The sequence below is a fragment of the Schistosoma haematobium genome, chromosome 3 (assembly GCF_000699445.3).
Source record: "Schistosoma haematobium chromosome 3, whole genome shotgun sequence".
Lineage (NCBI taxonomy): Eukaryota > Metazoa > Platyhelminthes > Trematoda > Strigeidida > Schistosomatidae > Schistosoma > Schistosoma haematobium.
The window spans coordinates 6,620,655-6,645,823 of record NC_067198.1 but is presented as its reverse complement, the minus strand read 5'-3'; the positions used below and the strand labels follow the sequence as shown (position 1 = coordinate 6,645,823).

Genomic DNA, 25,169 nt, shown 5'->3' with positions numbered 1-25,169 from the left:
ATTAATCTATAGAAATAAAAAATGTATAAATATTTTCAAAGTGTAGCGAATATTTTCAGTTATAAACTTCCTATGTAGGTCAACACGAAATATCTAATTAAATCGAACATTTTAACAAAGTATACATTTTAAAAAATTTCCCCACCTCTTAATAAAAACATCAACCACCAACATAGAAAATATGAAATTTCCTATTCAAAACAATTAGTTAGGCTACATCGAAATTGTTGAAAGTGAACAATGTTTGGACAAAACAATCAATCAGTGTTATTTCATACTAGATAATGCTTATAACTAGTGTCGTAAGCTCGTTTTAACAAATCAACAACATAAATTCATTTTTGCGATTAAGTTTCAAAACTGTGAAATAAAATATAACCGGAATAACATTATCTGCAAAATAAGTACAAACAGATTTTGTGGATGTTTAACCATTTTGCAAGGCTCAATAATTATGTTGTATTCACTATTTTTTTCTGGCACTTCGTTTATTTAGTGGGTAAGTGCTGTATATGAAAGTGTACATTTCACTGATGGTTTTATTAGAAGAATTTGAAGTTCTTCCCACATCTGTCTGCTAAGAGCAGTCGGTATAGAGCATGTTGACGTACCGGATAAAGAAAACTAATTTAGTGAAGCTTAAGGTTTGAAATAAAATCTCAAGTGAAAGTTATACTCTTATATGCAGTACTAACTTGTTAAATACGCAGAATGATGTCTGGAAATGCCGGATACTATACATTCCTTGATCATTGAAAAATGGACAAGTAATCTCACACCAAATTTAAGCATTCGGTTTATGGATAGAACTCATTTAAGGTGATTTTGAAATTAACCAACACTCTGTTGACCTTACAAATAATTAGTGAAAAGAAATGGTAAATTATTTGTGGTATCTATGTAACATAAAACAATAAATATGACAACTTGAATTGTCACTGACTGGATCCCACAGTCACATTGATATTAGCGGGAAAGAATATCATATTATTTCGAAAAATTTACCTGGTTGAGCAGTATTATTATTATCATTTTGATATCAGTATAATGGAGGTCAGTCAATCTCACAAAGTATCATTGTGCATCATCTACAGATCACGAACAACAACGAATATCAGTTATCATTATCGTAAATTTTAAACTTATTCCTATATGATAAATATGAAGCATATCAGTTGTCTCAAGATTACAGATATGCGACTTGTTGTTGACAAGTCACAAGTGTTGGAATTTTGAATAGTGGCTAATGTCATGTGAACATAAAAAATTAATGTACACGATGTCACGTCGAAAGGACGTTTCACGCCGCCATGCTACACATAATTTTCTCAACTAAACCAGTACTCACACAACTAGTCAAGGATAGGTTACCGAAGATGGGCTCCTCCATGTGTGTATATCAATTCAACTGCTCCTGTGGAGCTAGTTACATAGGTCGTACTCAGAGGGCTTTATCCTTGCGTGTTCGTGAACACGTACCAGTATGGTTGGGAAAAGGAGTTACTAAATCGACTAACAGCACTATCATTTCTCGCTTGGTAGATAGTGAACATCATATCAAAATAGAGGAAGCTTTCTCTGTTTTATATCAAGTATATATATCGTAACAGATGCAAACGTTCACCACTTTTAACACATAACATTGTCAAATTCATTATTACATGCCTTATTTTTGGCCTTTGTAAAATATCATAATTATGGACTTATAACTGTAGAGCCTGACGAATCACAATAATAAGATAGTTCAATCAAGATGCACATACGTCAATGGAGGTTGTCCAATTACAATACTTAATAAAGGAAAAATGCTAAACCAATACTATAAGTTTCCCGTAACTAATAGAGAGAAATTGGTCAATCTTCAACAACTAATTGGTGCATATCATGATCGGATGAAAAAAATAATCCAGTGAACAAAAACTACGAGAGATCAACATTCAGAAGTATATACCGGATTTAAAAATTAATCAAAGAAAAATGTCAAAACAAATGAACGGTAGATTTTGAAACCTGATTGTTTCATGCCAAAGCCGTTTATCATCTAACTCAAAATCAACTAGACGCTTAATAATAGAAAAATGTGTAATTTTCGAGCAAAATATAGGGCACATAAAAAAACAACACTCATACAAAGACACAACTGATCTACACACAAATAGACCAGTTTTACATGAAATGATTGCAAAACACCCGTACATAAAACAAACATGAATTAATATAAATAAAGGATTATGCACAAGTCACTTATCATGTGTTTAAAATAAACACAAACAAATCATCATTATTCAATGTGAGTATGTTTTCAGTTACTTCATGAAATATGTGCATGTGCAAACAGTCGGGAAGAAAACAAAGGGATAAATAGTGGAGAGATCAAAGAGGACTATTTTCTGCAGTATGACAAACAAAAATGGTGTATCAACAGAAAGTGAAGGATGAAATAACAAGAGATGAGTACATTAAACAAAATCAGCAGAACAAGATGTCAGTGGTTGTTCTCATACACACGTGCCATAAGTAGCTTACATGTTTGTGACCGATCAAGTGTCCAATTTCGGTTACCCAGATGAATATATTCCATTGAATAACCGATTGGATGCTTATAACGTGCAGGTGAACTTGATCTATGCCTAGAAGCAGCTGAAAGGAAAACCAATTCCATGTTGTTGTTTTTTTTCAACCGAAAGTTTAATATGAAGAAACAAGAGAGAAAAATGAGAGATGAGGTCAGTAAACTTAGAATGAAACTATGAAGAAGAGAGTATTTATGTTAGAAGACAAAAACAGTAAACAAATAAACATTTTCATGAAAAGTAACAATGGTTTTTTATCTCCCATTATTTTATACTGCGACTGTATCTCAGGGTCTACGTATGTAAATAAACTGATTAAATGCTGTCATGAATATAATAATAACGGGAAGTTACAAACTTTTAAGAATATCTTTACACCTATAGAACAAGTTATTGACTAGCTGGACTCAGAAACTTAATCCGTAGGGAATTCGGAGTGAAAAGCACTTGATTCGAATCATGGTAGTAACAGTAGCAACACTATGATGTAGAGATATTTAACTAATGAGTCCCAGACAATATGAAACGTGCGCCCTGAACTTCACTACTACTTAGAAATCTACTTTCTACGAAGCACTGGTTTCACTTATTTTATCACAATTAGAAAAGATCTGTTAAAAATCGGAGCGAAACTTCAAAAAAATAAATGCGATGAGGGTTAAAAACAGGGATAGCAAAAGACTAATTGATCTATTCGGTGTGTGACAACGGATTTTACAGACTCAGTTGAAATCTAAACATACACACATAAAAAAACTTGGTATTTAACAAATTAGTGAACTGACTAAATCCAACTTGAGACACTCGGGACTTGTTAATATATACTCACCTAATGTCAGAATAACTATAACAATACTCAAACTATTCAATAGTAGATAGTTCTGCTCACGTCTGTCAAAGCGAAGCTAGTGGTCCCGTAAATTCCTAAATTCTGTCAGTAACAAGTACTTCCTCGAGTACTACTTCGAAACGGAGCAAAACAAATTTGCTTTTCATAGATTTCCACTACCAATGAGCAGCATGACGAAATTTCACTTTATCTGCTATTTAGTAGCAATCATTTATGACCACTATAACGTCCACAACTAAAGATGAGCTTCTTTCTTAGCAACATAACGTTCTGCGAATCGTTAATTTAGGTTTTCGATACAGAAGGTATTCATAATGTGATGGACACTCAGCATCCTAGTTCGGTGTATCCCCCTTAATGTTTGAGTGACTTTTTCGAACGTCCATATAGTTAAAATTAGCTGAACATTGAAATTGCTGGTAGATGAAGAAGTAAAATTAGAGCATAGGAATGAGTCAACTAGAATTGAGAAAAATACTTTTGAGTGTTTGCAACACATTCAAAAATGAATGAGCATCTTTCACCAATTGACAGACTCGTTCAAGGTAAAGACCGGTGTCAGGCAAGGTTGCTTACTCTCATCCTTTCATTGCTACTGGTGATCGACTGGATCATGAAGACGTCAACATCTGATGGGAAGCATGGGGTACAGTGGACATCTAGGATGCAGCTGGACGATCTAGACTTCGCAGATGATCTGACCCTCCTATCGCAATCGCAACAACAAATACAGGAGACAACGACCATTGTAGCAGCAGCCTCAGCAGTATGTCTCAATATACACAAAGGGACAAGCAAGATTCTAAGATACAACACAGCATGCAACAATCAAATCAAAATTGACGGAGCAGATTTGGAAGATGTAAAAACCTTAACATATTTGGGCAGCATCATGGATGAACATGGTGGGTCTGATGCAGATGTGAAAGCGCGGATCGGTAAAGCAAGAGCAGCATATTTACAACTGAAGAACATCTGAAACTCAAAACAACTATCAACCAACACACCAAGGTCAGAACTTTCAATACAAATATCAAGACAGTTCTACTGTATGAGGCGGAAACCTGGAGAACTACGAAAGCCATCATCCAGAATATACAGGTGTTTATTAACAGTTGTCTACGCAAAATACTTCGGATCCATTGACAAGACACTATCAACAATAGCCTACTATGGGAGAGAACAAACCAGATCCCAGCGGACGAAGAAATTAGGAAGAAGCGCTGGAAGTGGATAGGGCACACATTGAGGAAAGCACCCAACTGTGTCACAAGGCAAACCCTCACTTGCGATCCTCAAGGCCAAAGGAGAAGAGGAAGACCAAAGAACACATTACGGCGAGAAATGGAGACAGACATGAGAACAAATGAATACAGATTGGATAGAACTGGAAAGGAAGGCCCAGGACAGAGTGGGTTGGAGAATGCTGGTCGGCGGCCTATGCTCTATTAGGAGTAACAGGCGTAAGTAAGTATCTTTCACCACAAAATACACGGTAGAAACATTATGGTGTAGTCCTCAGAATGTTTAAAATTGTTAGGAGCTATTTTCTTTTTATCATCAAAGGGTAAAAATAACAATATTAAGCTTGCCAAGTGATGAATTTTTTTCATTTAGAGATTTTATAAAACAAGAATTATTTGGTTTTTATCACAATTCATCTTGCCTGAAGTAAAATCGCAGAAATCGCTTTAATAATAACTCACTAAATAAAAGGGGAACTGGCGAATTAACAGTGACGAAATAAACAAAAAAATTTTGCGCCTATGCTTCCATCTCAGTAACTATCCAGAGGATTCTTTAATAAACGTTTTATAGACTGATAAATTCTACTATAAGACTATTAATGACGGGAGGGAACTCAGAAAAAACATCATTAATGTGAATCCATTTACACTCAGATTATTGAGGCTATACAGTGATATTTTAACAATATGAAGATCAGAAAACTGATAATAAACCGATAAATCCTATTCAACAGGTTTCATTACTTTTAATCTATACAAACTTGCTAATCATCAGCTAATAGCTAGCTTCAAAATAATCCAAACATTTTAAAAATCGCTCAAGTTAATCTCTGTACAATAATTTTACTGATAAAACATCAGTGAAAAAGACCTGCAAAACACCTATTATCCTAGCTTTCAAAGTATTACAATAAACTTTCATATTTTTGATAAACTTATCATAAATAGGTAAATAATCATGCATATCAGCTTGTTATAAATCTCTTTCTTACGGTTATGACCCAGCTATTCCTATTGCTTAGTATTCTCGGACACCGATTCACTCGACAAGTCCCCAAATCAGAACACGGTTGAACAGGAAAGAGATTATATTCCAAATAACAAGGTTAGATGGAAGCAAGAAGCCAGTAAGAAGCACAATAGGGAAAACGTCAGTGTATTTATGGTTTTTACATGAGAAGATTCTAGAGTATTCTCCAACTATCGACTAGTGCTGATAATAGTCCAGATAATATTCATCCTAGGATTATGAAAGCCCTATCAGATGAAATGGCTGAACCATTAGCGATAATGTTTGACATGTCTCTAAGGTATTCCAGACTGCCCATAAACTGGAAACACGAGATAATTAGTCCTGTGTATAAGGCTGGGAGTAGAGATTCAGTTAGTAACTATGGATGCGTTAGCTTAACTAGTGCAGTTGTAAAACTAATGGAAAAAATCATTCGGATATCTGTTATAAACTATGTTGAAGAGCATAATCTTTTCTTCAAGGAACAACATGGTTTTCGGAAAGGCCTATCATGCTTGACAAATTTTCTCATTGCAAGAGAAGATTGGGCTGCTGCAAAAGATCAGAATATTCCTGTGGATGTGATCTTCATAGATCTAAGTAAGACCTTCAATAAGGTCTCCCACTCTGGTCCTAAGTTCAAACTGGAACGTTTTGGAATCCATTATACAGTCGTAGATTGGATAAGTAATTTTCTCCATGATAGGAGACAAAGGGTAAGGGTTAATAGGGCTCTCTCCTCGTGGGTACTTGTAAAAAGTGGAGTTCCTCAAGGTACAATCCTCGGTCCTCTTCTCTCTTTACTTTATGTAAATGAATTACCAACTGTAGAAAAATCATCCGTCCTACTCTTCGCTGATGATATAAGAATTTGAAGACTCATACACAGTATGTCGGAGAGGATAGTATTACAGAATGATCTTAGCTCATTGGTGGCATGATTGGACAGGTGGTCACTAGAAGTAAATCCTAATAAGAGTGTAGTGATGCAAATAAATAACTATGATGAATCGTATCACTATACAATAGGTGGATTCGTGCTACCCAAAGTAAGAAAATATAAAGATTTAGGAGTCATATTAAGCAGTGATCTCAAAACCACTAGTCACTGTAAGGCTGCTGCTGCGAAAGGCTATAGGGTATTATGGTCTATTTGTAGGTCTTTCCAGTATCTAGATGATGAAATGTTCAGATTATTATACCCGATTTATGTAGGACCACATTTAGAATATGGGATTCAAGCAGCGAGTCCTTGTTTCAAGTATGAAGCAGATATGCTGGAAAGAGCCCAACGACGAGGTACTAATATGGTACAAGGTCTATCTGACCTATCTTACGGAGATAGACTGAGACACCTCAACTTATTTCCGTTATCCTACCGTAGAATACGGGGTGATCCAATATTGGCTTATCGTATACTGAACGATGACCTTGGTATTAACATGTCTTATCTTTTACTTCCGTCCAGGACTGATCACTTGAGAGGACATTCGAAGAAAGTTCAAAAACCGAGATCAAATCGTTTACGTCTGGAGTTTCGTTTCTTGCACCGAGTAGTGAATCACTGGAATTCTCTACCGGAACACGTAATATCAGCACCTTCCGTTGATATATTCAAAACGAGATTGAACCTAAACAATATTACAAACTGCAAGGATTAATATAGGTCGATAGACCTCCTATCCTTATTACTGAAGACTGAAGGCCTAAACATTTCTAAAATTTGTTCACAAGTTAAAATGTAGGTAAGATGAAACTTCATTGCAGTAGTGCAGCACTTCGTGTTGAGAAAAAACAACTTAAAAGAATCAAAGAAAATATACTACAGAAGCGAAATATGATATAAGGCGAAAAAAATCAAAACCTGCTTGATCTCAGTTTCGTGCTTTTAACATTCGTCAGAAGGCTGTACTTTTAACCTTGAGGAAACTGATATAGCCTGATGGATTCGATCTCGTGTCACCCAACATCTCAATCAAAGACATAACCACTAGGCTCTTCAGGTAGCAACTGACCTCCTGTAAGACTGAGATATGTTTACGATGGATTGATCACTGTCAACTACCTCTAACCACCAACTTTCATTTCAACATCGTGCACATGATGTCGATTCACTTATACCAGTTATAATTTTGCAACTTGATCGATAGAATCAGATCGCTATTTGACTTAAATAATACTTATCACTATTCAGTGATCAAATAGCTGTAAATTATACGTTACAGATCGATAAGAAAAATGGATACATCAATGTTAAAAATAATAATTGTCTGTCTTTAATTAACGCACAGCTTCGATTTTACTTATGTGCTGAATTTTAATATAATGAAACACGTAATATAAAGTGAAGGTATTATTAAGGAATCTTCACAAGATGTTCATATATCAATAGAAACTGAATAAACCCAGTTTTCAAGGATTAATACGACTTATCATATGATTATTTTTATTATTGGTAACAACATACAGATATATGTGCTAAACTAATCCCAAGATCTTTTCATGATTATGAAGAACAAGAAGTGGGTGAACACAGACGTTTAACAACAAAACAATTTGGAATCATTTTAGTGAACGAAGTAAAACGTTTTGACGAGCTCAACTGTCTTTGAGTTTTACTAGAGTTAATAAGTTAACAAGTGGATTTTACCACGAATATCTAGTCACTGGCTTCAACTTCTCTGACCTACCAGCTATGATTTGAATTTCGTTTTATCTAACTCAAGCAGAATAATACTAGTCAGCAAATAATAATTATGGTTTTAAGAATAACGTTAAGGATGTACTCCGATTTGTCGACAAAAATGTAAATGCTATAGAACAAACGATAACGTCTTTACATGTAATATTATTATTCACAAATATCCCACCCATATAGACTAGGGAATATATTATGTGAAAAAAATGGAAACTACGATTCCAAATAATGTAATACAAAAAATATTACTGAAATGCATCATGGATGTGAATTTTAAATTTTATATACAGACGCATAGATGGAAATGAGGTAGGTTTACCGTTAGGTCCCATGTTAACGAACATTTTCCTAGCTAAACTAAAAAATGGTCTCTTAAACACTTTATTCATGAGTTCACATTTGACTGTCCGTATATGGATGAAACATTTACCCTCCGTAAAGACAGTACAAATAGAAATTATCAGGCAATTAAGTTTACATCTGAAGAGGAATTTAAAGGTAGGAAAACCTTTTAGGGCATCCTTTTAAAAGAGGAACTGATGGATTAATATAAGGGAACTTAAATAAAAAAAGCACTTAGGAGAGTACAAACGTTCCCTAAAATTAAGGAATATCTTAATGGTTAATCGCTATACGCGCTGCCTGGTCAGCTATATGTTGAATACTTAAGAAATCGTTATGAACATCAAACTTCACTTATGTGAGAAAGAGAATTACATGTAGCTATTACAACAGTACTCAAGAAGACCATCTGGAACATCAAGTCGCAACTAGATACGTATAAAGTAATGATCTTTATTATCCAATCGGAAGAAAGTAAACTGATGGAATGGGAAGCTGGATGATACGTATTTGAGTTTCACAAGGAGCATCAGTTCGCTCCAGATCCCAGTTAGCCTTCATTGACGAGTGCAAACTAGCAAGAAACAAAATTCAAGATGTCCTGTCACCTACTTCTAACCTGAAACTAAGTAAGTGAAGGTATAATTCTGTTAGCCATTAGGCTACTATTTTACTACGTTCAAAATTCCATAACAGTAATGAAAAAACATGCACATTTATTCAAAACTTATTCAATTATATGAGAATGATGTGAGCTGAAAGTTGTAAACTCACTTTACTGCTCAATGTCAAAATGCGCAAAAACACCTTTACGTCAAGAGTACAATCATCTATCAACCAACTACTAAACATTTAATTTTAGTATGCAAACTTCATTTAGCTGGCATTAATAAAAGCAACAGCGAAATTTATTTTTTTAACACCATCACAATTGTTGAAAATCAATTAACATTCATGGGTTGATCAACCAATATCAAAATACTAAAAACATGAAACATTAATCAATCAACAAATCGATAAGTTTACGAAATAAAACGAAACAAACAATCAATGAAATGAGAAAAAATTTTATTTTATGAAAAAGAAGACAGAGTATCCAAGACAATAGATTACATGGAATTGAATCAAGATAGAAGTGTGAAGAGAAGGAGAGAAACAAGAAGAAGTAAAAGTAGGTATGTTGTTTATTTGTTATTAAATGATTTGATCATGAAAATTTTTCAAATCATTTTAAAACAAAACAAAATTAATCAAAGTGATTTTGTGAGGGGCGAAGTAATATATAGAGTGAAAAATAGAATGAATATAACAGTTTTGTCCTAATATAAGAATTTACATGTTCAAGCAGTCCCTACTTCGATACTCAGTGTTCAATGATGTAGGAGTAGGTTATAAGAAGAAAGTTAGGGGCAGCCAAATCAAGACACGACTATATTAATAGATGAGCACTACCAGATGAAAGTCTATTTGATTATCGTAAAGCTTGATTGGAGACGTTTCATCCTATGTAGAACTAGACAGCTCAATGTACCTACACCCAAGCGTTCGTGTTAACAGCGACACTCCAACTCAGTACCTCTCGCTTCAAATTATTCAGTACAGAGAGACACTCATTTATGCAAAGAGTATGCTATTTATATCATTATTAGAGTTATCCCGTTGTTGTTAATCTTGACTAAATTTTGGCCAGTCTAACTAAATATACGTGTATTCTGTGTGGAATGGCCTCGATATCTTGTCATAAGTTTTTATACAGAACACAATTATAAATTAACTAATTACAGAAAATTTATTTCTTCAGTAATACGAAAAATTATGTTGAGAAAGGGATAGAACAATGAAAATTAGCAGGCAGAACAAAAAGTTACAATAGGAAACAGGTAAACATTGGAAATCAATATGAACAAGGTTAATTCTGTGACGGAAATATCCATTTATATTAAAACTATAAATGATAATGCTAAACAAGTTGAATTGAAGTATGCAACTTATTTACATAATATAAACACAAGTAGTAGTTAGATCTTGAGTCAACTAAGGTAAATACAAAACAATATTGAAAGAGTTGAGCAATATAAACTTGATAATTAAAAATATTGGTGAACAATTTATAAAAATAAGTTGTATCTCGTCACGAACTGATGTCAACTAGTGAACTATTTAAAACTAACGGATACTGAATTTTATCTATTTATTTCATAGATATAAATTTTGGTAAAATGTAGTCGTTAAACATCCCTAACTAAAAAGAGGTCAGGTTTCGCAGTGAATATCTACCCCCTAAGTGGGTGAACATACTTATGTGTATACTATGGGATGCATGGGGTAAAACTTGTATTTTACTGGTGTGCATGTAATGTATATTTGCTCACAGGGTGTGTATACCTGCATGTATGCCAAGTGATACTCCGATGAACGTTCGTGTGTGAACTAGTATGCAAGTAGACTATACATATACAGGGCAAGTAAATTCACAAACTTCTCTATTTGCTCTTTCGGTGCGATACCACTATGCATACAAAGACCCATGAGGCCGTGATGTCCACTAAGTTACATTCACGTGTTGGGTTTGTGAGCCTCGTAAAAACGGGATCCGTCCCAGAAGGACTACTGGGTCCCCCCAGTAGGCTTCACCAGCTGTTTCTGGCTGGAACACCGTACCCATGTTTATTAAATGCCTCGTATAAAGTAAGAAATCCGCAGACGGAAATTATACAAAATGTATATAAAATACAACTAGTATCTACCTTCAATTACTTAGCTCCGGGACAAGAGTGAATCGATTGAATTTGATTGATAGATTTAGATCAGCATGTAGAGTCGGTAGCTATGTTCAGCCCTTACAGCTTATCCATTCTTCTTGAGTTACGTTTTGACCTTGTTAATTATTCACTAATCAACCCTGACTGTTTTTATATGAGCGTGTGTGTGTACACCCTACCCTAATCATCACACTCCGTACCTTATTTTTGTGTGACTATAAATATCGATTAACGGTTGGTTAAAGGGAGTTGGCTCACAAACTTTCTCCATTGCCTGTCGTTTCGCTTCGCCCTCTTCTCTTCGTTCCTCTGATCGTTTAACCAGATCAATGATTGTACAAAATATATGTATTCGAAACCCATCCTCGTATTTGACTTGTTTAATTTCGTTATTCACCAACGCGAGTTAAGTCGATGAAATATACGAGGATTGACGATATATGTATCCACGTGTATATCTCAACAGCAATCAGAAAAGACCAAACTGAGGTCAGATCCCGGGCCACTAAAAGCACTAAAAAACTGGACAAACATAACAATAGTTTCTGCTCAGGGATCATCCAGTATCTAAAAAACCAGTCATATAAGAGATTAGACAATAGTTCAATATATTAATGGCTACGCTTCAGACTATGGAGCTAGGTATGGCTGGCTTCGATTCGATAGCGAGCATTAGCTCGCTCAAGATTACAGGTTAGCCTTGTTTACGAGTTCCAAATAACAGAAAATCTAGTTCCTTCCAACTACCTACAACCACGTGACACTGAACTTCTCATACTTCGCACAGACACAAATTAGTGCAAAGAAGTTGCTAACATAAGCAATTACCAGTTCAATAACTTTATGGATTTTTCTCATGTGCCTTAGTTTGATCTCTTCCAACTATCCCTACTCAAATGTGCTTATGTCGCACGATTGTACATCGGAGTAGATGGTAGATAGCTAAGGAGATACTATATTTATTTATCTTAGTATAGCGAGAAAAACAGACATTTAGGAAGGTGATAATGATAACGAGTAGAGGATAATTCAATTTTCACGATAATAATAATAATAATAACAATAATAATAATAATAATAATCGTGTATTCACCAGTTACGAAATTCAAGGGATAATTCCCGAAGTCCTACTGACAGGCCGTAACCAATGAATTTCAGTCATGTTGGTTGTGAGACGGTAGCTATCTTCTAATGGCATTGGAACATGAGTCGAACAATATCAAGAATTCATTGACATTAGAAATGTAAATTTTTGGAAGCCGATTCATTGGTCAAAAGGGTGAGCGCTCACTTAGGGACCAACAGTTTTCAAATCCAATGTTCAAAAAGCACGGGAATGCTTACTGCCGCTAGGTCTTAGTCACACACTGGAACGAAACAACTGTCCAGTGCTTTTTATTCTTCAATGGCTATCTTACTATGGTCAATCAATCAAGGTGTAAAATTACAAAAAAGAAACATGCAATTCTAATAATCCAAGAGAGAACCAATAAAATCAATACACACAAAAGCGTTTCTGAGACGAATTTTTTTCACTAATTGTCTAGAAATAACAAATGCCAAAAGGAAAAAAATATTGGGTGAGTCAGATTATGTTTTCATCTCCTTTTTTATTCTACGTCTACATAATTTTACATCGAAAATTCAGTTATCTTCTAAGGCGACAAAAAAGTCATAGATGAATGAATGAAACAGGTTTAAAAGAGTAATTAATACATAAAAGTATTAGTTAAACTAATCTCGAAGTATATATATAAGATAAATATTGTTTATTGTTCATATTTTATAGGTCACATGATTGAAAACGATAAGAAAATAATAAATGAACGGATGAAACTGATTAAGCAGTCATTGATTTCATATACACCTCTCTCTTCCTGAGTTAAGTGAAAGACTGATAATCATTAAAAGGAAATTAAGTAGTTAGACGATAAACAGTAAAAGAATATCAATAGATAATTAAGAGAAAAGACGGTTGCATAAATATTTACAACGGATATATATATATATCTTCGTAATTAGGACATACTCAAATTTCAGCCTACCGTTTACAGATTCAAGAAATAGTTCGAGATGAAATTCCCAGATTTCTAATATGAAGCCATAACTAGTGGAAATAAACCATGTCACGAGTTACATAGTTGCTCGGAGTTAGAAATGCACGCCAATGACTTCCAGATTAGTGGTCTGGAAGTTAGGCCCTTGTTAACAAGATTGAGGGTCCTACGTTTGGTCCACAGTGAGATCATGAGTTTCAATTGCTATTAAGACGCAATAGCTGCCCATTACTTCTTAATTTCCACCGGTCGTCTAAATCAAGAGTGATCCGTGATATAAACTAAGAAAATACTTTATACTACAATAAGAAAAAGTATTTAATCAACAAAGTTATCATTTTTTTTGTAGAATAGATGAATTTGTGGCTAATGGTGAAATGCAGAATGCGCATCTTGTCTTATTTAGAACTTATTATAGCTAGACATACCTACATTCTAGTGTTAGTATTTACGCTGATATTCGAATCCAGTATCTTTTGTACCAATTTCAACGTGCTTTTATCAAGCTACTGAGTGCAGGTGGTCAGTAACTTATTGCATGAACATAATTTTTTTGATATTCCAACTTCTATGAATGTAAAAGGTGTAGGTGTAAGTTAGAAAAAGTAGAAAAACAAAATATTGAAACAAATAAAAATGTTGTTTACAAACACACGATAACAAAAAACAATCCATTAACCTAGAATTTCCATGCCAAAAATATAATAATAATAATAATAATAATAATTTCATAGCTGGAATCAAGAACTGGTAGTAGCTAGACCATCAATGAAAAGTAAAAAGACCTGGACAACTGTTTCGTTCCAGTGTGGGACTCTTCAACAGTGCGCACATATGTCTCTATACATTCTATAATCTCCACAACCACCATCTTATACCAATAATAATATTTATAGACAAATAAATGGAAATAAAAATAATGGTGTTTCTATGATTTTGAGATGATATCTAAGAAAGTGATTTTGTTGAAATAGTGTCCTCTGAACCAAGTGGTTTAATTGTGATACTTACTGGACAAATTTCATCATTAATAAACAATCCCGATAGGACTGAACTATCTGAATCTCTTCACATATAACTAACAATGTATTCTGTCAGTGACAAAACTGATTCTCCTCTGGGAATACAAACATGATCATGTCAATTACTATTCAATAAAAAAGTCAGAATCGATTAGGTTTGTAGTGTCAGTTATTATTTTAAGCACATATACCTTATTCTAGTTTTCGGACAAACCAATCTATTCATTCTACTTGAGTCATATGTTGACCTTGTTAGTTATTCGCTTACCAGTCTTCATTGTTTTTGGTGGAGTTTTGTTCTCTGAGCTGGATGGTTTGGTCGTGGAACTTTCATCGTTCTTCTGAACGACATCATTAGCACAAACTTCAGATAGAAGTGAAGTGTTTGAATTTCTCCATATGTGTCTCAAAGCTTGTTCTGTGCACCTTGACGTTGATTGGTTCTTATTGACCTTAAATTTGTCGTTGTTTACTTCTTTGTTTTGGTTGTGTCTCCCATTGTTTTGATTTTTGTTCATATGTTTGTGCATGATTTTTCTGATTGGTTGATAAATTGGACTGATTTCAATATGCTTGTTGATTGCTGATTGACCTGAGTGCCAGGCTTCTAAAAATTCTCTGGTGTTTTTGGAGTTTCCTCTGTCTAAGATTTCCACATTTTTCCAGTCGAATGAGTGTCCGCAGTTGTTCACGTGTATTGAGATAAGTGAAGAGATATCATGCCGTTTGACTGCTAATTGATGTTCATGTAGGTGAAGGGGGCGTCCGCTTTGTCCGATGTAGTTTTTCGCAGTTGGCGCAATTTATTTTGTAGATGATGTTTGATTTGTTTTCCTTTGTTATTTCATCTTTTGGTTTGCATAAGATTGATTGTAGTGATTTTGTCGGTTTGTGTGCTACACCTATTCCGAAGGTTTTCAGCAGTCTCGTCGCGGTTTCTGATATTCCTTGTATATATGGTAGGGTGATCCTTTTGTTGATTTTTGTGCTTGACTTGAGTTCTAATGCTGCGTGCGGTTGGTATTTTTTGATGAAATTGATGGGGTAGCCGTTCTTCTGAAATACATCCTTTAGGTATTTCTCATCATTTCTTCGTGCTGCCAGTGTGCTGCGGTGTGTCCTCGCCCTCTTGAACAAATTGTGTACGCAGTTGATTTTGTGCGCTCTGGGGTTGTTGCTATTGTAGTTGAGAATTTGATCCGTATGGGTCGGTTTCCTATATGCTTGAGTTTCCAGTTTTCTTGTGTCGGTTCTAGTGATCAATAAATCCAAGAATGCTAGTTGGTTGTTTGACTCCTGTTCCATGGTGAACTCAGTCTTCATTGTTTTTATATGAGCGCATATGTGTGTACACTTCCCATCCCATTCATCATATGTCTGTAGCTTATTTTTGTCTGCCTATAAATATTGATTAACGCCTGACTAAAAATGAGTTGGATTACCAGCCATCTCCACTCTGCGTCGCTTCTCTTTCTTCTATTCTATTCATCTTATATACAAAATATATGTATTCAAAATCCCATTCTCGTTATTTGATTCATTTAATTCCGTTATTGGCTAACGTGATTTAAGTCGACGATTGTATACGAGAATAGGCGATAACAAACATTCGTACGATCTAAATAGGAGTCAGATCCACTGGCCACTAAAGGTTTATTGATACATAAAAAAACTACAGGTGTAAGAACAAAGTTAAGAAGACAGATGATCAAAATAAATATGAAAACAACCATGGTTACTTACAGAGAAATTCTCAAAGATCACTTTCATCTGGATTTTATGCTGATAGTGTTATCAGTGAAAAATAAAGAAAGATTTACAATTAAAGTATGGTGTAGAGAATACAACCCCACCAAATTTTTCACGTAAGATTATAATACTTGTTATAGTAAAAACAAATTACTTACATGCAAACTGATGAGTTGCATAACGTGGTTTAAATGACGGTTCAACCGATGCACTTGGCGTTCTGGACGCTGACACTGGATCTAAATAGGTTTGTGAACGTGATCGGCGTTTACTTTCAGCTTCTTCTCGTAGAATTGCCTAGAAAAGATTGTATTTGAACAAAGAAATCTCAAAATTCGGTGGGAAAATTAGTTAGATGAGTGTATTTTGATGTTAGGTAGTTTGAGAGAATTGGCAAGAAACACTGGATTTAGGCTTCATATTATTTGGTACTCATCAGTAAGACATACCTGAAATCTTTGGGGAAATGATGATCCTTCGAGTATCCAACTTATGTGACTTCGTCTCACAGTTTGAAACTTAACCACATAGCTGTTCGAGCCGTCACTAGTTACCATATTTCAATTCGATCAACAGAATTTGATCAGGACTACGAACTAAGGAAACAGGACACTGCCTACTTCACAATAATCAGTAAGTTTCTATGAAGTAGAAAAACTATTTCTATCGAGATAAGTCTATCCATTTGGAATCGGCAATCAATATTGGTAACTCAGTAACAAAAGTAACACACTGATTTAGGTAAGATTTTCTATAAATTTGAAGCCTAATATAATTACGAAGAGGATAGGATTTCATGATGAATTCTACTGACTGAATTTCTTATTTGAAGTCAGTCATATTTGCACAACTCCCTAGCAAATTTATTGTTCGCTTTCTGTGGGACTAGTCAATGTAACTAAGTAGAGGATGGGAAAAGATTGATATTATCTCAACTGGTGTGTGGATACAGAACAATAAATAGACTGAGACCCAACATTCGTCATCATACAAAGTATCAGTGAGGTTTCTAGTCTTTTTACACTTTACCTCATTAAGTAAAACAGATGTAACACGAAAATCAGGATTTTTTCCACCGAAATGGAGCAGGGAAATATCATTTGTTTGATCTCACTTCCTCTTATGGCATTCACTAAGCAAAATATGTCATAAAAATAATCGATTTTATCCAGATTCCATAGGAAAACTATGAATGTTATTTTTTGATGTTCGCATTATTATTGTTACAATTATTATTATTTGTTTGTTTTGTTATTCCTCTACCCCATGCAAATTTTTAAAAAGTTATTAATGTAAACTGCCAATTTTTTTTCCGATTTTTGTTACTAACTTTGGCAAAGGTATACATAATAAAAGGACAAGATTATAATAAGCGCGACCAATTTGAAGATAGTTCGTATTCAATCAGAAAATATCTCTAACAAATCAACAGTTTACAAAAGCGAAGACAATGTTACTGCAAATTTTAAGCATATACAACATAACTGATAAATCTACTAGAGTTAGGAATTCACGATAATGGCTTACAACTCTATGGTCTGAGAGTGAAGGGGTATCTACCTGGTTAATTTATCCAAAAAATGTAAAGCCACTAAGTTGAAGTTTGTTTCAGGATTAAAAGTTTAGGGTCAGTGTCGATTCGTCTTTTATGTACAAAATACAGGGAAGGAATAAGCATTCCAAACAGTTATTACTCTTGTTTTTACTGTATGGTGGCAAAAATTATTATTTTTATCAGTTAGGATTATCTAAGGACTACTCAAAGACATTTTTACTGGTGACTATTATTTGATACCTGAATTTTGAGCAAAAGCCTTAAAGTTGCATTCTCAGGGGTAAGTGGCTCATACCTAAATAGTACTTTGCCCTAATTTTTAACCCGTAATTCGAATCAACCACAATGAGATAAATATTTTAAATAAGTGTTTCTGATTGTAATTGTAAAATGTTTGGTAAGAAATTATTCAAGTTACATTTTTCCATTAAACATTGTTTCAAATTTAAACGTTCACTAAAAACAACATTCAATCTCCCTGAGCAGACTTCAAATGATCTAGTTTTTATTAGGCTATGATAATTTTCTTGTAAAGTGGTAATCACGGTAACTCCTTTTCAAATTTGTGTTTCCTCACTGTTCTTTTGCTGCTAATTGATTGATTGCTTTAATTATCAGTTCGCTAAATATATTATTTTGCTACTATATATACATAGTTATTGATATAATCCCAGTTGTTCGTAGTTAGAAATTACCGTAGACATTCTCTAACTAGAGTAAATTTTTACACTGAGAGATACAAAAACAAACACAGAAAATCACAAAGAATCGAAAAAAAATATCATCAATTGGATTGAAACAGAAATGAAGTGATTAGAATAAAAGAACATAACAATTCAGGATAGAAGTAAATTAATAACTACATACAAAATCGTGTCACCGATTATTGAGGGTAATACATAATATTTATATCATTGACAAAGAACATGAAAATATTCATATGGTATAATAATTATGACGGAAACAGCTTCCATAATCCGATTATTAAAACTTTAGTTACATGATTTGATCATTTTAGAGTAAAAATAAAACTTATGAGCATGTTACGTTATCATATCTTGGCTTGTATGTGAATTATTTGGCAAGTGACAAATTTTTGAGCAAAAGTGATTGAACGATAACTACATTACATTGATTGTCTCTGATTTATTCAGGTCTTTATATTTTAGAATTACTTCGTTAGTGGAAGTTTAATGCATCCAATTAACTTATTCGATGTTTTTTTTTATTAAAAAAACTAACTATAATTAATCATCATTCGTAGACAAATAGAAATAGACTGTAACCCTTTGTTGCCTCTAATCTAACTTGACCTAAGTTTGACCGAAATTTATAGTCTATCCTTAATTTATATATCAATTATACTAAAAATCGATAAAACTATGTGGTGAATTTTTCATCGAAACATATATAACTTAGTTGATTACTCATATATCACGAATATTTCATAGCACTCCTGTTTGACAAAAAAAGAGATTATTTTAAGAATTACCAGATAACTAAGAAAAATTTCTACATGGTGATAAATTACGTTTGAGTAACAAGTAAAACCTACTGGGAAATTCAGTGCTTAACTATACTTCTTTATTTTCAGTTATTTTAATTTGATTCTTTTTTAGTTAAGAAGGGGTTCTAATTGGGCAAACAAATGAAATATTTAAACTGTCGATTATGTTTTGTTCACCATGGTTTGATTGAGAAGCTCCTATTGGTGTTTGGACAAAATTATCAGCAATTAAGTCCTGGAGAAGTATGATGATAGTCATGTTCATAAATGGTTGACTTAGGAAGTTTGGTTAGCATTGACTTGCGCAGCGGGTATGAATTTTGACTTAATCTGTAATGTTTTGCATCCTCTCGTTGTTGATGCTGTAGGTGGTTCGAGTACTGGATCGGACAGTAACTCTCGATACAAGTATATACAGCTGATGAGTCTCGGATAGGACAATTCCAATATTAATCACATTTCATCTATTCTGTCTAAACAGAATTAATCCTTTCCTTCAGAAAACAAAAATATTTTTCTTTAATAATTTTATATCTTAAAAAGGTTGGTTATTTACACTATATGAGTTGTACAACTAACGAAATTATTTTATATGCTACAACTCAGTGACTTGTCTACGGAGTTATGACACATTATTGCTATCAAGACAGATGTATTTGAACATAGAATAGGAGGCGAAAAAAACATTGAAGTATATGAATATTAAAGAAAGTCAGTAACTGACGGACCGCTTATTTAACTCCAGTAGTATTCTAATCAAGAATTTTTTATCGGTGAACATATCAGAACCAACAAATATATTCCCCCTACTTGTCATTTCATTTAATTTTCTAGAACTATCTAAGTTTTATTTAGTTTTCAATTTTTCGGTCCTACATTTAAACTATCCATCTACACACGAATCATTTCATAGTAATCCGCAAAAACAGTTAATTTGTAACGCGTAGGTTGAAAAAAAGTGCAACAGATTTCACGTTCCAACTTCACCTAGTTATCTGTGTTATCAAATAAGCTACAACCAAAAATCTTACTAGCTTTAACACCAATCATAACTTGTTTCATATAATTGATCAATGAGATGACCAACATTATTTGAATATCAATGACAATATCAATCTGAATTGATGATGACGATAACCAAGTAATAAGAATGAAACCGTAAATGATATATTTGAATGCATCACAAAAAATTCTAGGGTGATTTCAGGAAAATAAAAGATCATGAAAACGGCAGGGCATTATCAGTCCTAATGAATAGATGATAATCGTTAGAGATTGATCCTAGTTAGAGGACCAATGAATAGCAAGTAGCGTACAAGCGCTGTTTGATTCTAATGTGGAACCCCTTCTATGTAGTGCTAATTAAACACCAATCTGCGCAATTAATAAGTAGTATTTCTAATGGATGTGTATATACTTTAAACTCAGTACAGTCCAGATATAGACTTATTACATACTACAAAAATCACTTGGCGACAATTACTGAAAACAAAGAAGAACCAGTGATAAGTGCATTAATGTACTGCACAAAGACGGAGCAACTGTAAGTTGACCGAGGTTGGAAATGTAGGTCAATGGAAGTTAATTCAGTTATCTAACTTCGATACGCTCAAAGTGAAATCTCAAATCTTTAAACTGGAGAAACCCTGGCTCATTTGTTAACAGGCAGTAGCTTAGTGGTTAAGCTGGTCGAGTTTTAACTACCAGGTCGTACGTTCGATTCCCACTTCACTTTAGTTTAGGAGGACGAGAAAAACCATCAAAAATCAAACTAACAATGCGCACCAAGGCCGAGTAAACGAACTTGTGCCCAGTAAACAAGTCTTATTATCACTGTCACTGTGTACAATGGAAAAGTCTTCCTAGGACAAATAAACTATCTAATGCATTTTCATTTTTAGTGGTTGTCTACTTAACTATCTCCATATAGAACAAACTTCATAAAAAAAAATCTAAATTGAAGGAAACATAATAATATTGTTTTAGTGGTTGTTTTAAGTTTGCGCTAATTTCCCAACAAACAATTATCATATTGATTAAGAATCACTACCATAGTAGTAATTGAGAATTATTCCTCTAAAATTGTTAATTTTATGGTTTAGTTCAGTTACTAAAATACAAATTACTATTACTGTTCATAAAATATGTATATAAAGAGTTATGAAGAGAGAGGAAAAGAGATTAGTGTATGTATCATAATTTATGACAAAGTGATCATAAGGCCTAGAAATCACGATTTATAAGTTCACAAAAAACGAACGAAAAGACATCTCATGATTTGTGTAGTGAGGAATAACTTTTTCTGACGGTTAACAACAGACATAATAAAAAGGAACACAACTCCAAATATTTAGTTAAACACCAATGGCTTGTAACAGGGGGAATAGGAATCAAACATGTGACTCTATCTTTCTCTCCTCTATAGTCAAGGTTGTCTGACATTGCATTAATATTTTTTAAAAACTTGAATTAATTATTGCTACCCTATTGTCAAGCTTGATTTCAGTAACCTTTGTGAAAATAAGTAGATTGATCATTAAGTAGTAAATGATCAATATCATGCTGGTCTAGTTCATTTAGTGCTGATCGAATTCTATCGATTAAGTTATAATGCGAGCACTGAACTAGTTGATATTGAATGGTGGGAAGGAATCGAAAATTGCGAGAAATTTAATGCTAATCATTGAGTTTGTATCTGATTATCAGTCAAAACACCAACGTTCGGATGCAGATATGTTCAACTGATGAGGCACAAACAGGATGGGACGTGCGCCCTAGATTTCACTTTTAGCTACTTACCAAATATACTGAAGATTTTTGACAAAGCTATACCGAGGCAATCGGCTCTGGATGTACATCTGGAAACAATCGATTGCAGTACTGGATACCAATAAATGGAAAATTATAAAACCTTATTAATGATCGCTGGTTAAGTGTAAATATACTTATTGACCGCTGACCAGCTGCCCATGTCATGCTGGTTTGATTCTGAACACCTATTGAAGTTCAAGTGATGCCGAGACACGCAACAAGATACTTATATTGCGAAATAGTCGGTAACATTCGATCAGCATTAAAGGATTTGAAAAAATATGACAGATCTGTCGAAGCCCGGCTAGTTCAGTGATGGTGTTTCACAATGAGTCTGACAAGTGCTAGGTCACATGAAAACTAGATCTAGTTCCCTGCCAACTACCTCCAACCACCAGACAAGTCTAAACATATTTTAAAAAGGTGTATTGAAAACTTGAATTGTACATTTTAATCCAACTTATATATTCGCATAAATGACTATGAAAGGCAATCAACTGTCGCTATCATGAAAACGAGTAATTGATTTTAGCAACAGTAGTTGTGTTGAGTTAAAAATTAAACAAACCATCAAATCATAATTCCAATGAAATTCATTAATCTCCACAACTTTACAATGTATTCACTAGTGAATAGCTTTAAGAGGAAATTTCTGAAGTTCTAGTGAGAAATCGAGACCAGAGGAGCTAAGCCGTGTCATGTGTGAAGGAGTTACCAACAGAAGACAATGAAAGATCACCACGGAATTCGGTAGATTGATTGAAGTTGGACTTATGTACCACTGAGTCCTTCTTCAGTAGTCTAGAGGTTAAGCGTTAGTGTGCAAGAACGTCCTGGGTTCGATTTCCGTGTACGAAGTTGTGGATACACTGTTGAAGAATTCCAAACTAGAACGAAACAGCCACCCAGCGCTTCCAGGTTTTCAATGGTGGTCCAACTTATGTCGGTTCACGATTTTAATGAAACTATCAACAACTGTAAAGACGGGAATAATGAAATTATTATTGACGATGAACGATCAGATATATGTAAGTGATATGTCTAAACTGTTTGATATGAAATCGGTTCATTTGCCATAAATAATTCACAGGGAATGAACGTTTGAACAAAATTATGGTGTGTATTCACACATATATATGAATACACGCATGCATTCATATAATTTGTATTAGTATTTATTGTTCGTGTTTGGAAACAAATCAAGAAAAACCAAAAGGCACGATGACTAACATAGAGATAGAGGAAAAAGTTTGTTTTCACTAATTTTGATAGAAGTCTGATTTTTTCTCTTCATTGCCCAAACTACTTTTCTTGATGATGAGTAAAACTCACATAACAAACTGAAAGTTTCTATGATATCGTAGACAAAAGTGATAATCAGTTTAAACCAACAATTGCTATGAGAAAGATATTGACTGTTGGATTTTTTTTTAACAAAATGAACTAGTAGGTCGTATTCGGTCATTGTTGAAAACCGATGAGAATTGCATAGCTGTTTCACTCTAGTAATAGACTTATTAAGTATGCAACTACAATTATCCTAGAGATCGAACATATAAGTTTTGGATTCCTGTTATTGTTTAACCAGCGAATTGGTAGTAATAAACTAGTCGGCTTCCTAGTGAAGCGTTGACAACAATAAATGTGACAAGCTCAACTGAGACATATTTTCAATCCAGTTCTACACTTAAACGGGTTTTAGATCCAAGAAGGAATTGAAGTCAATGTGGAAATAGATATTGGTATCGAACGAAATAATCGTTGACTTTTGACTGAATTTACATTACTACTCAACTATTCTTTCTTCAAGACCGTCCAAATTGTCCGCAAAAATAACTAACAGTCCAATACACGGAAAGTGAGATGATCACAGTAACAATATAATAAATAAATAAATAGTAATGGATCTTATGGATTTCTTTTTCATGAGGTGTCAACTATGACGTCTAGCATATTCGTACGAAAGGAGTTAATCCCTCAAAACTTTCTATTATATTAAAACATAGATATATGAACGAAGAATATCCTCTTTAACAAATTCTTTTCAGGTACTCTCGAGTTATAACTCTGCCTGTAGCTCCTCTAGGGTTACTGCCGGTCCCAAGCCCGGGTAAAGGAGGGTTGGGCGTGGGGTAAAATACACAGTTTAAAAATTCTAGCATGTGAATTTAGGATTATAAAATAAGATCTTTAATGCTGCAATGACTAGTGTGAAGTGATGACTTGAATAAGTCTGTACGCTAAATGAAATTGTGTGACAAATGGTCCAAATAAATGCGGTTGACATGGTGTGAGAGAGATAATAATGTAATCATCTAAAATGTAGAATAGCACGAAGAAACGTGTTCAACTAATCAGAAGCCTAGAAAATCAAACGGTTGAAAATAAATTTCCGATTGAACCAAATTGTTGCGTCCTTGGTCTGTCTACCAACTTTTGAGCAGAATAACTTGTCTAATCTAGATTAAGACCTTGACGTGATATTCTGACTGACTCGACCTTGAGGCTAGTATGTGTGAGTTCGAAGTGAGACAAACTGCTCGGGGTAGAGAGGCGAAAACTATTCTATCGTCTGATTGGCTGACAAGCACGCGAATGAGAGAAGATAAGTCAACTGGAACAGTACATTATTTATTCCCAATTCCGATCTTGCTCCGGACTTCAGATTAGTGTAGAAAGATGCATGAATAAGTAGATGGCTAACTAGACTATAACGCGCAAACAAGAGGGAAAATACAATTATGTCCAAAGCTAAGGTTTAGAGTGGAAAGGATTACATTTAAATTACAATAGCTTTGGAACTGAAAAGGCTATGGCAGTGAATCATACACCAAACGAAAGCTTATAACCTGCAGAATAGACTAGAGACAAAAATGAATGTTACTGTTTTACAAGCTTTGAATTAAATGAAATAACATCCCCAAAAATAGTTTCCGTAGTCTGTCAAAGCCTTTTCTTTCTCTGTTCATATCACTAATCTTCTC

General features: G+C 34.1%; 1 protein-coding gene across 2 annotated transcripts in view; it reads right to left on the bottom strand.

The window, feature by feature from the left end:
- Positions 1-25,169, bottom strand: part of ABLIM2_1 (Actin-binding LIM protein 2) — a 107,311-nt gene that overhangs the window by 50,406 nt on the left and 31,736 nt on the right. Inside the window, exons 10-11 of one of the 2 annotated variants that reach the window (XM_051212872.1) lie at positions 16,471-16,609; positions 2,527-2,640 (exon numbers count right to left, since the gene is read on the bottom strand). In XM_051212872.1, coding sequence (XP_051068796.1) covers positions 2,527-2,640; positions 16,471-16,609 — 253 coding nt within the window. The remainder of the gene's footprint in view (positions 1-2,526; positions 2,641-16,470; positions 16,610-25,169) is intronic. The other variant, XM_051212873.1, reaches the window with a different exon arrangement.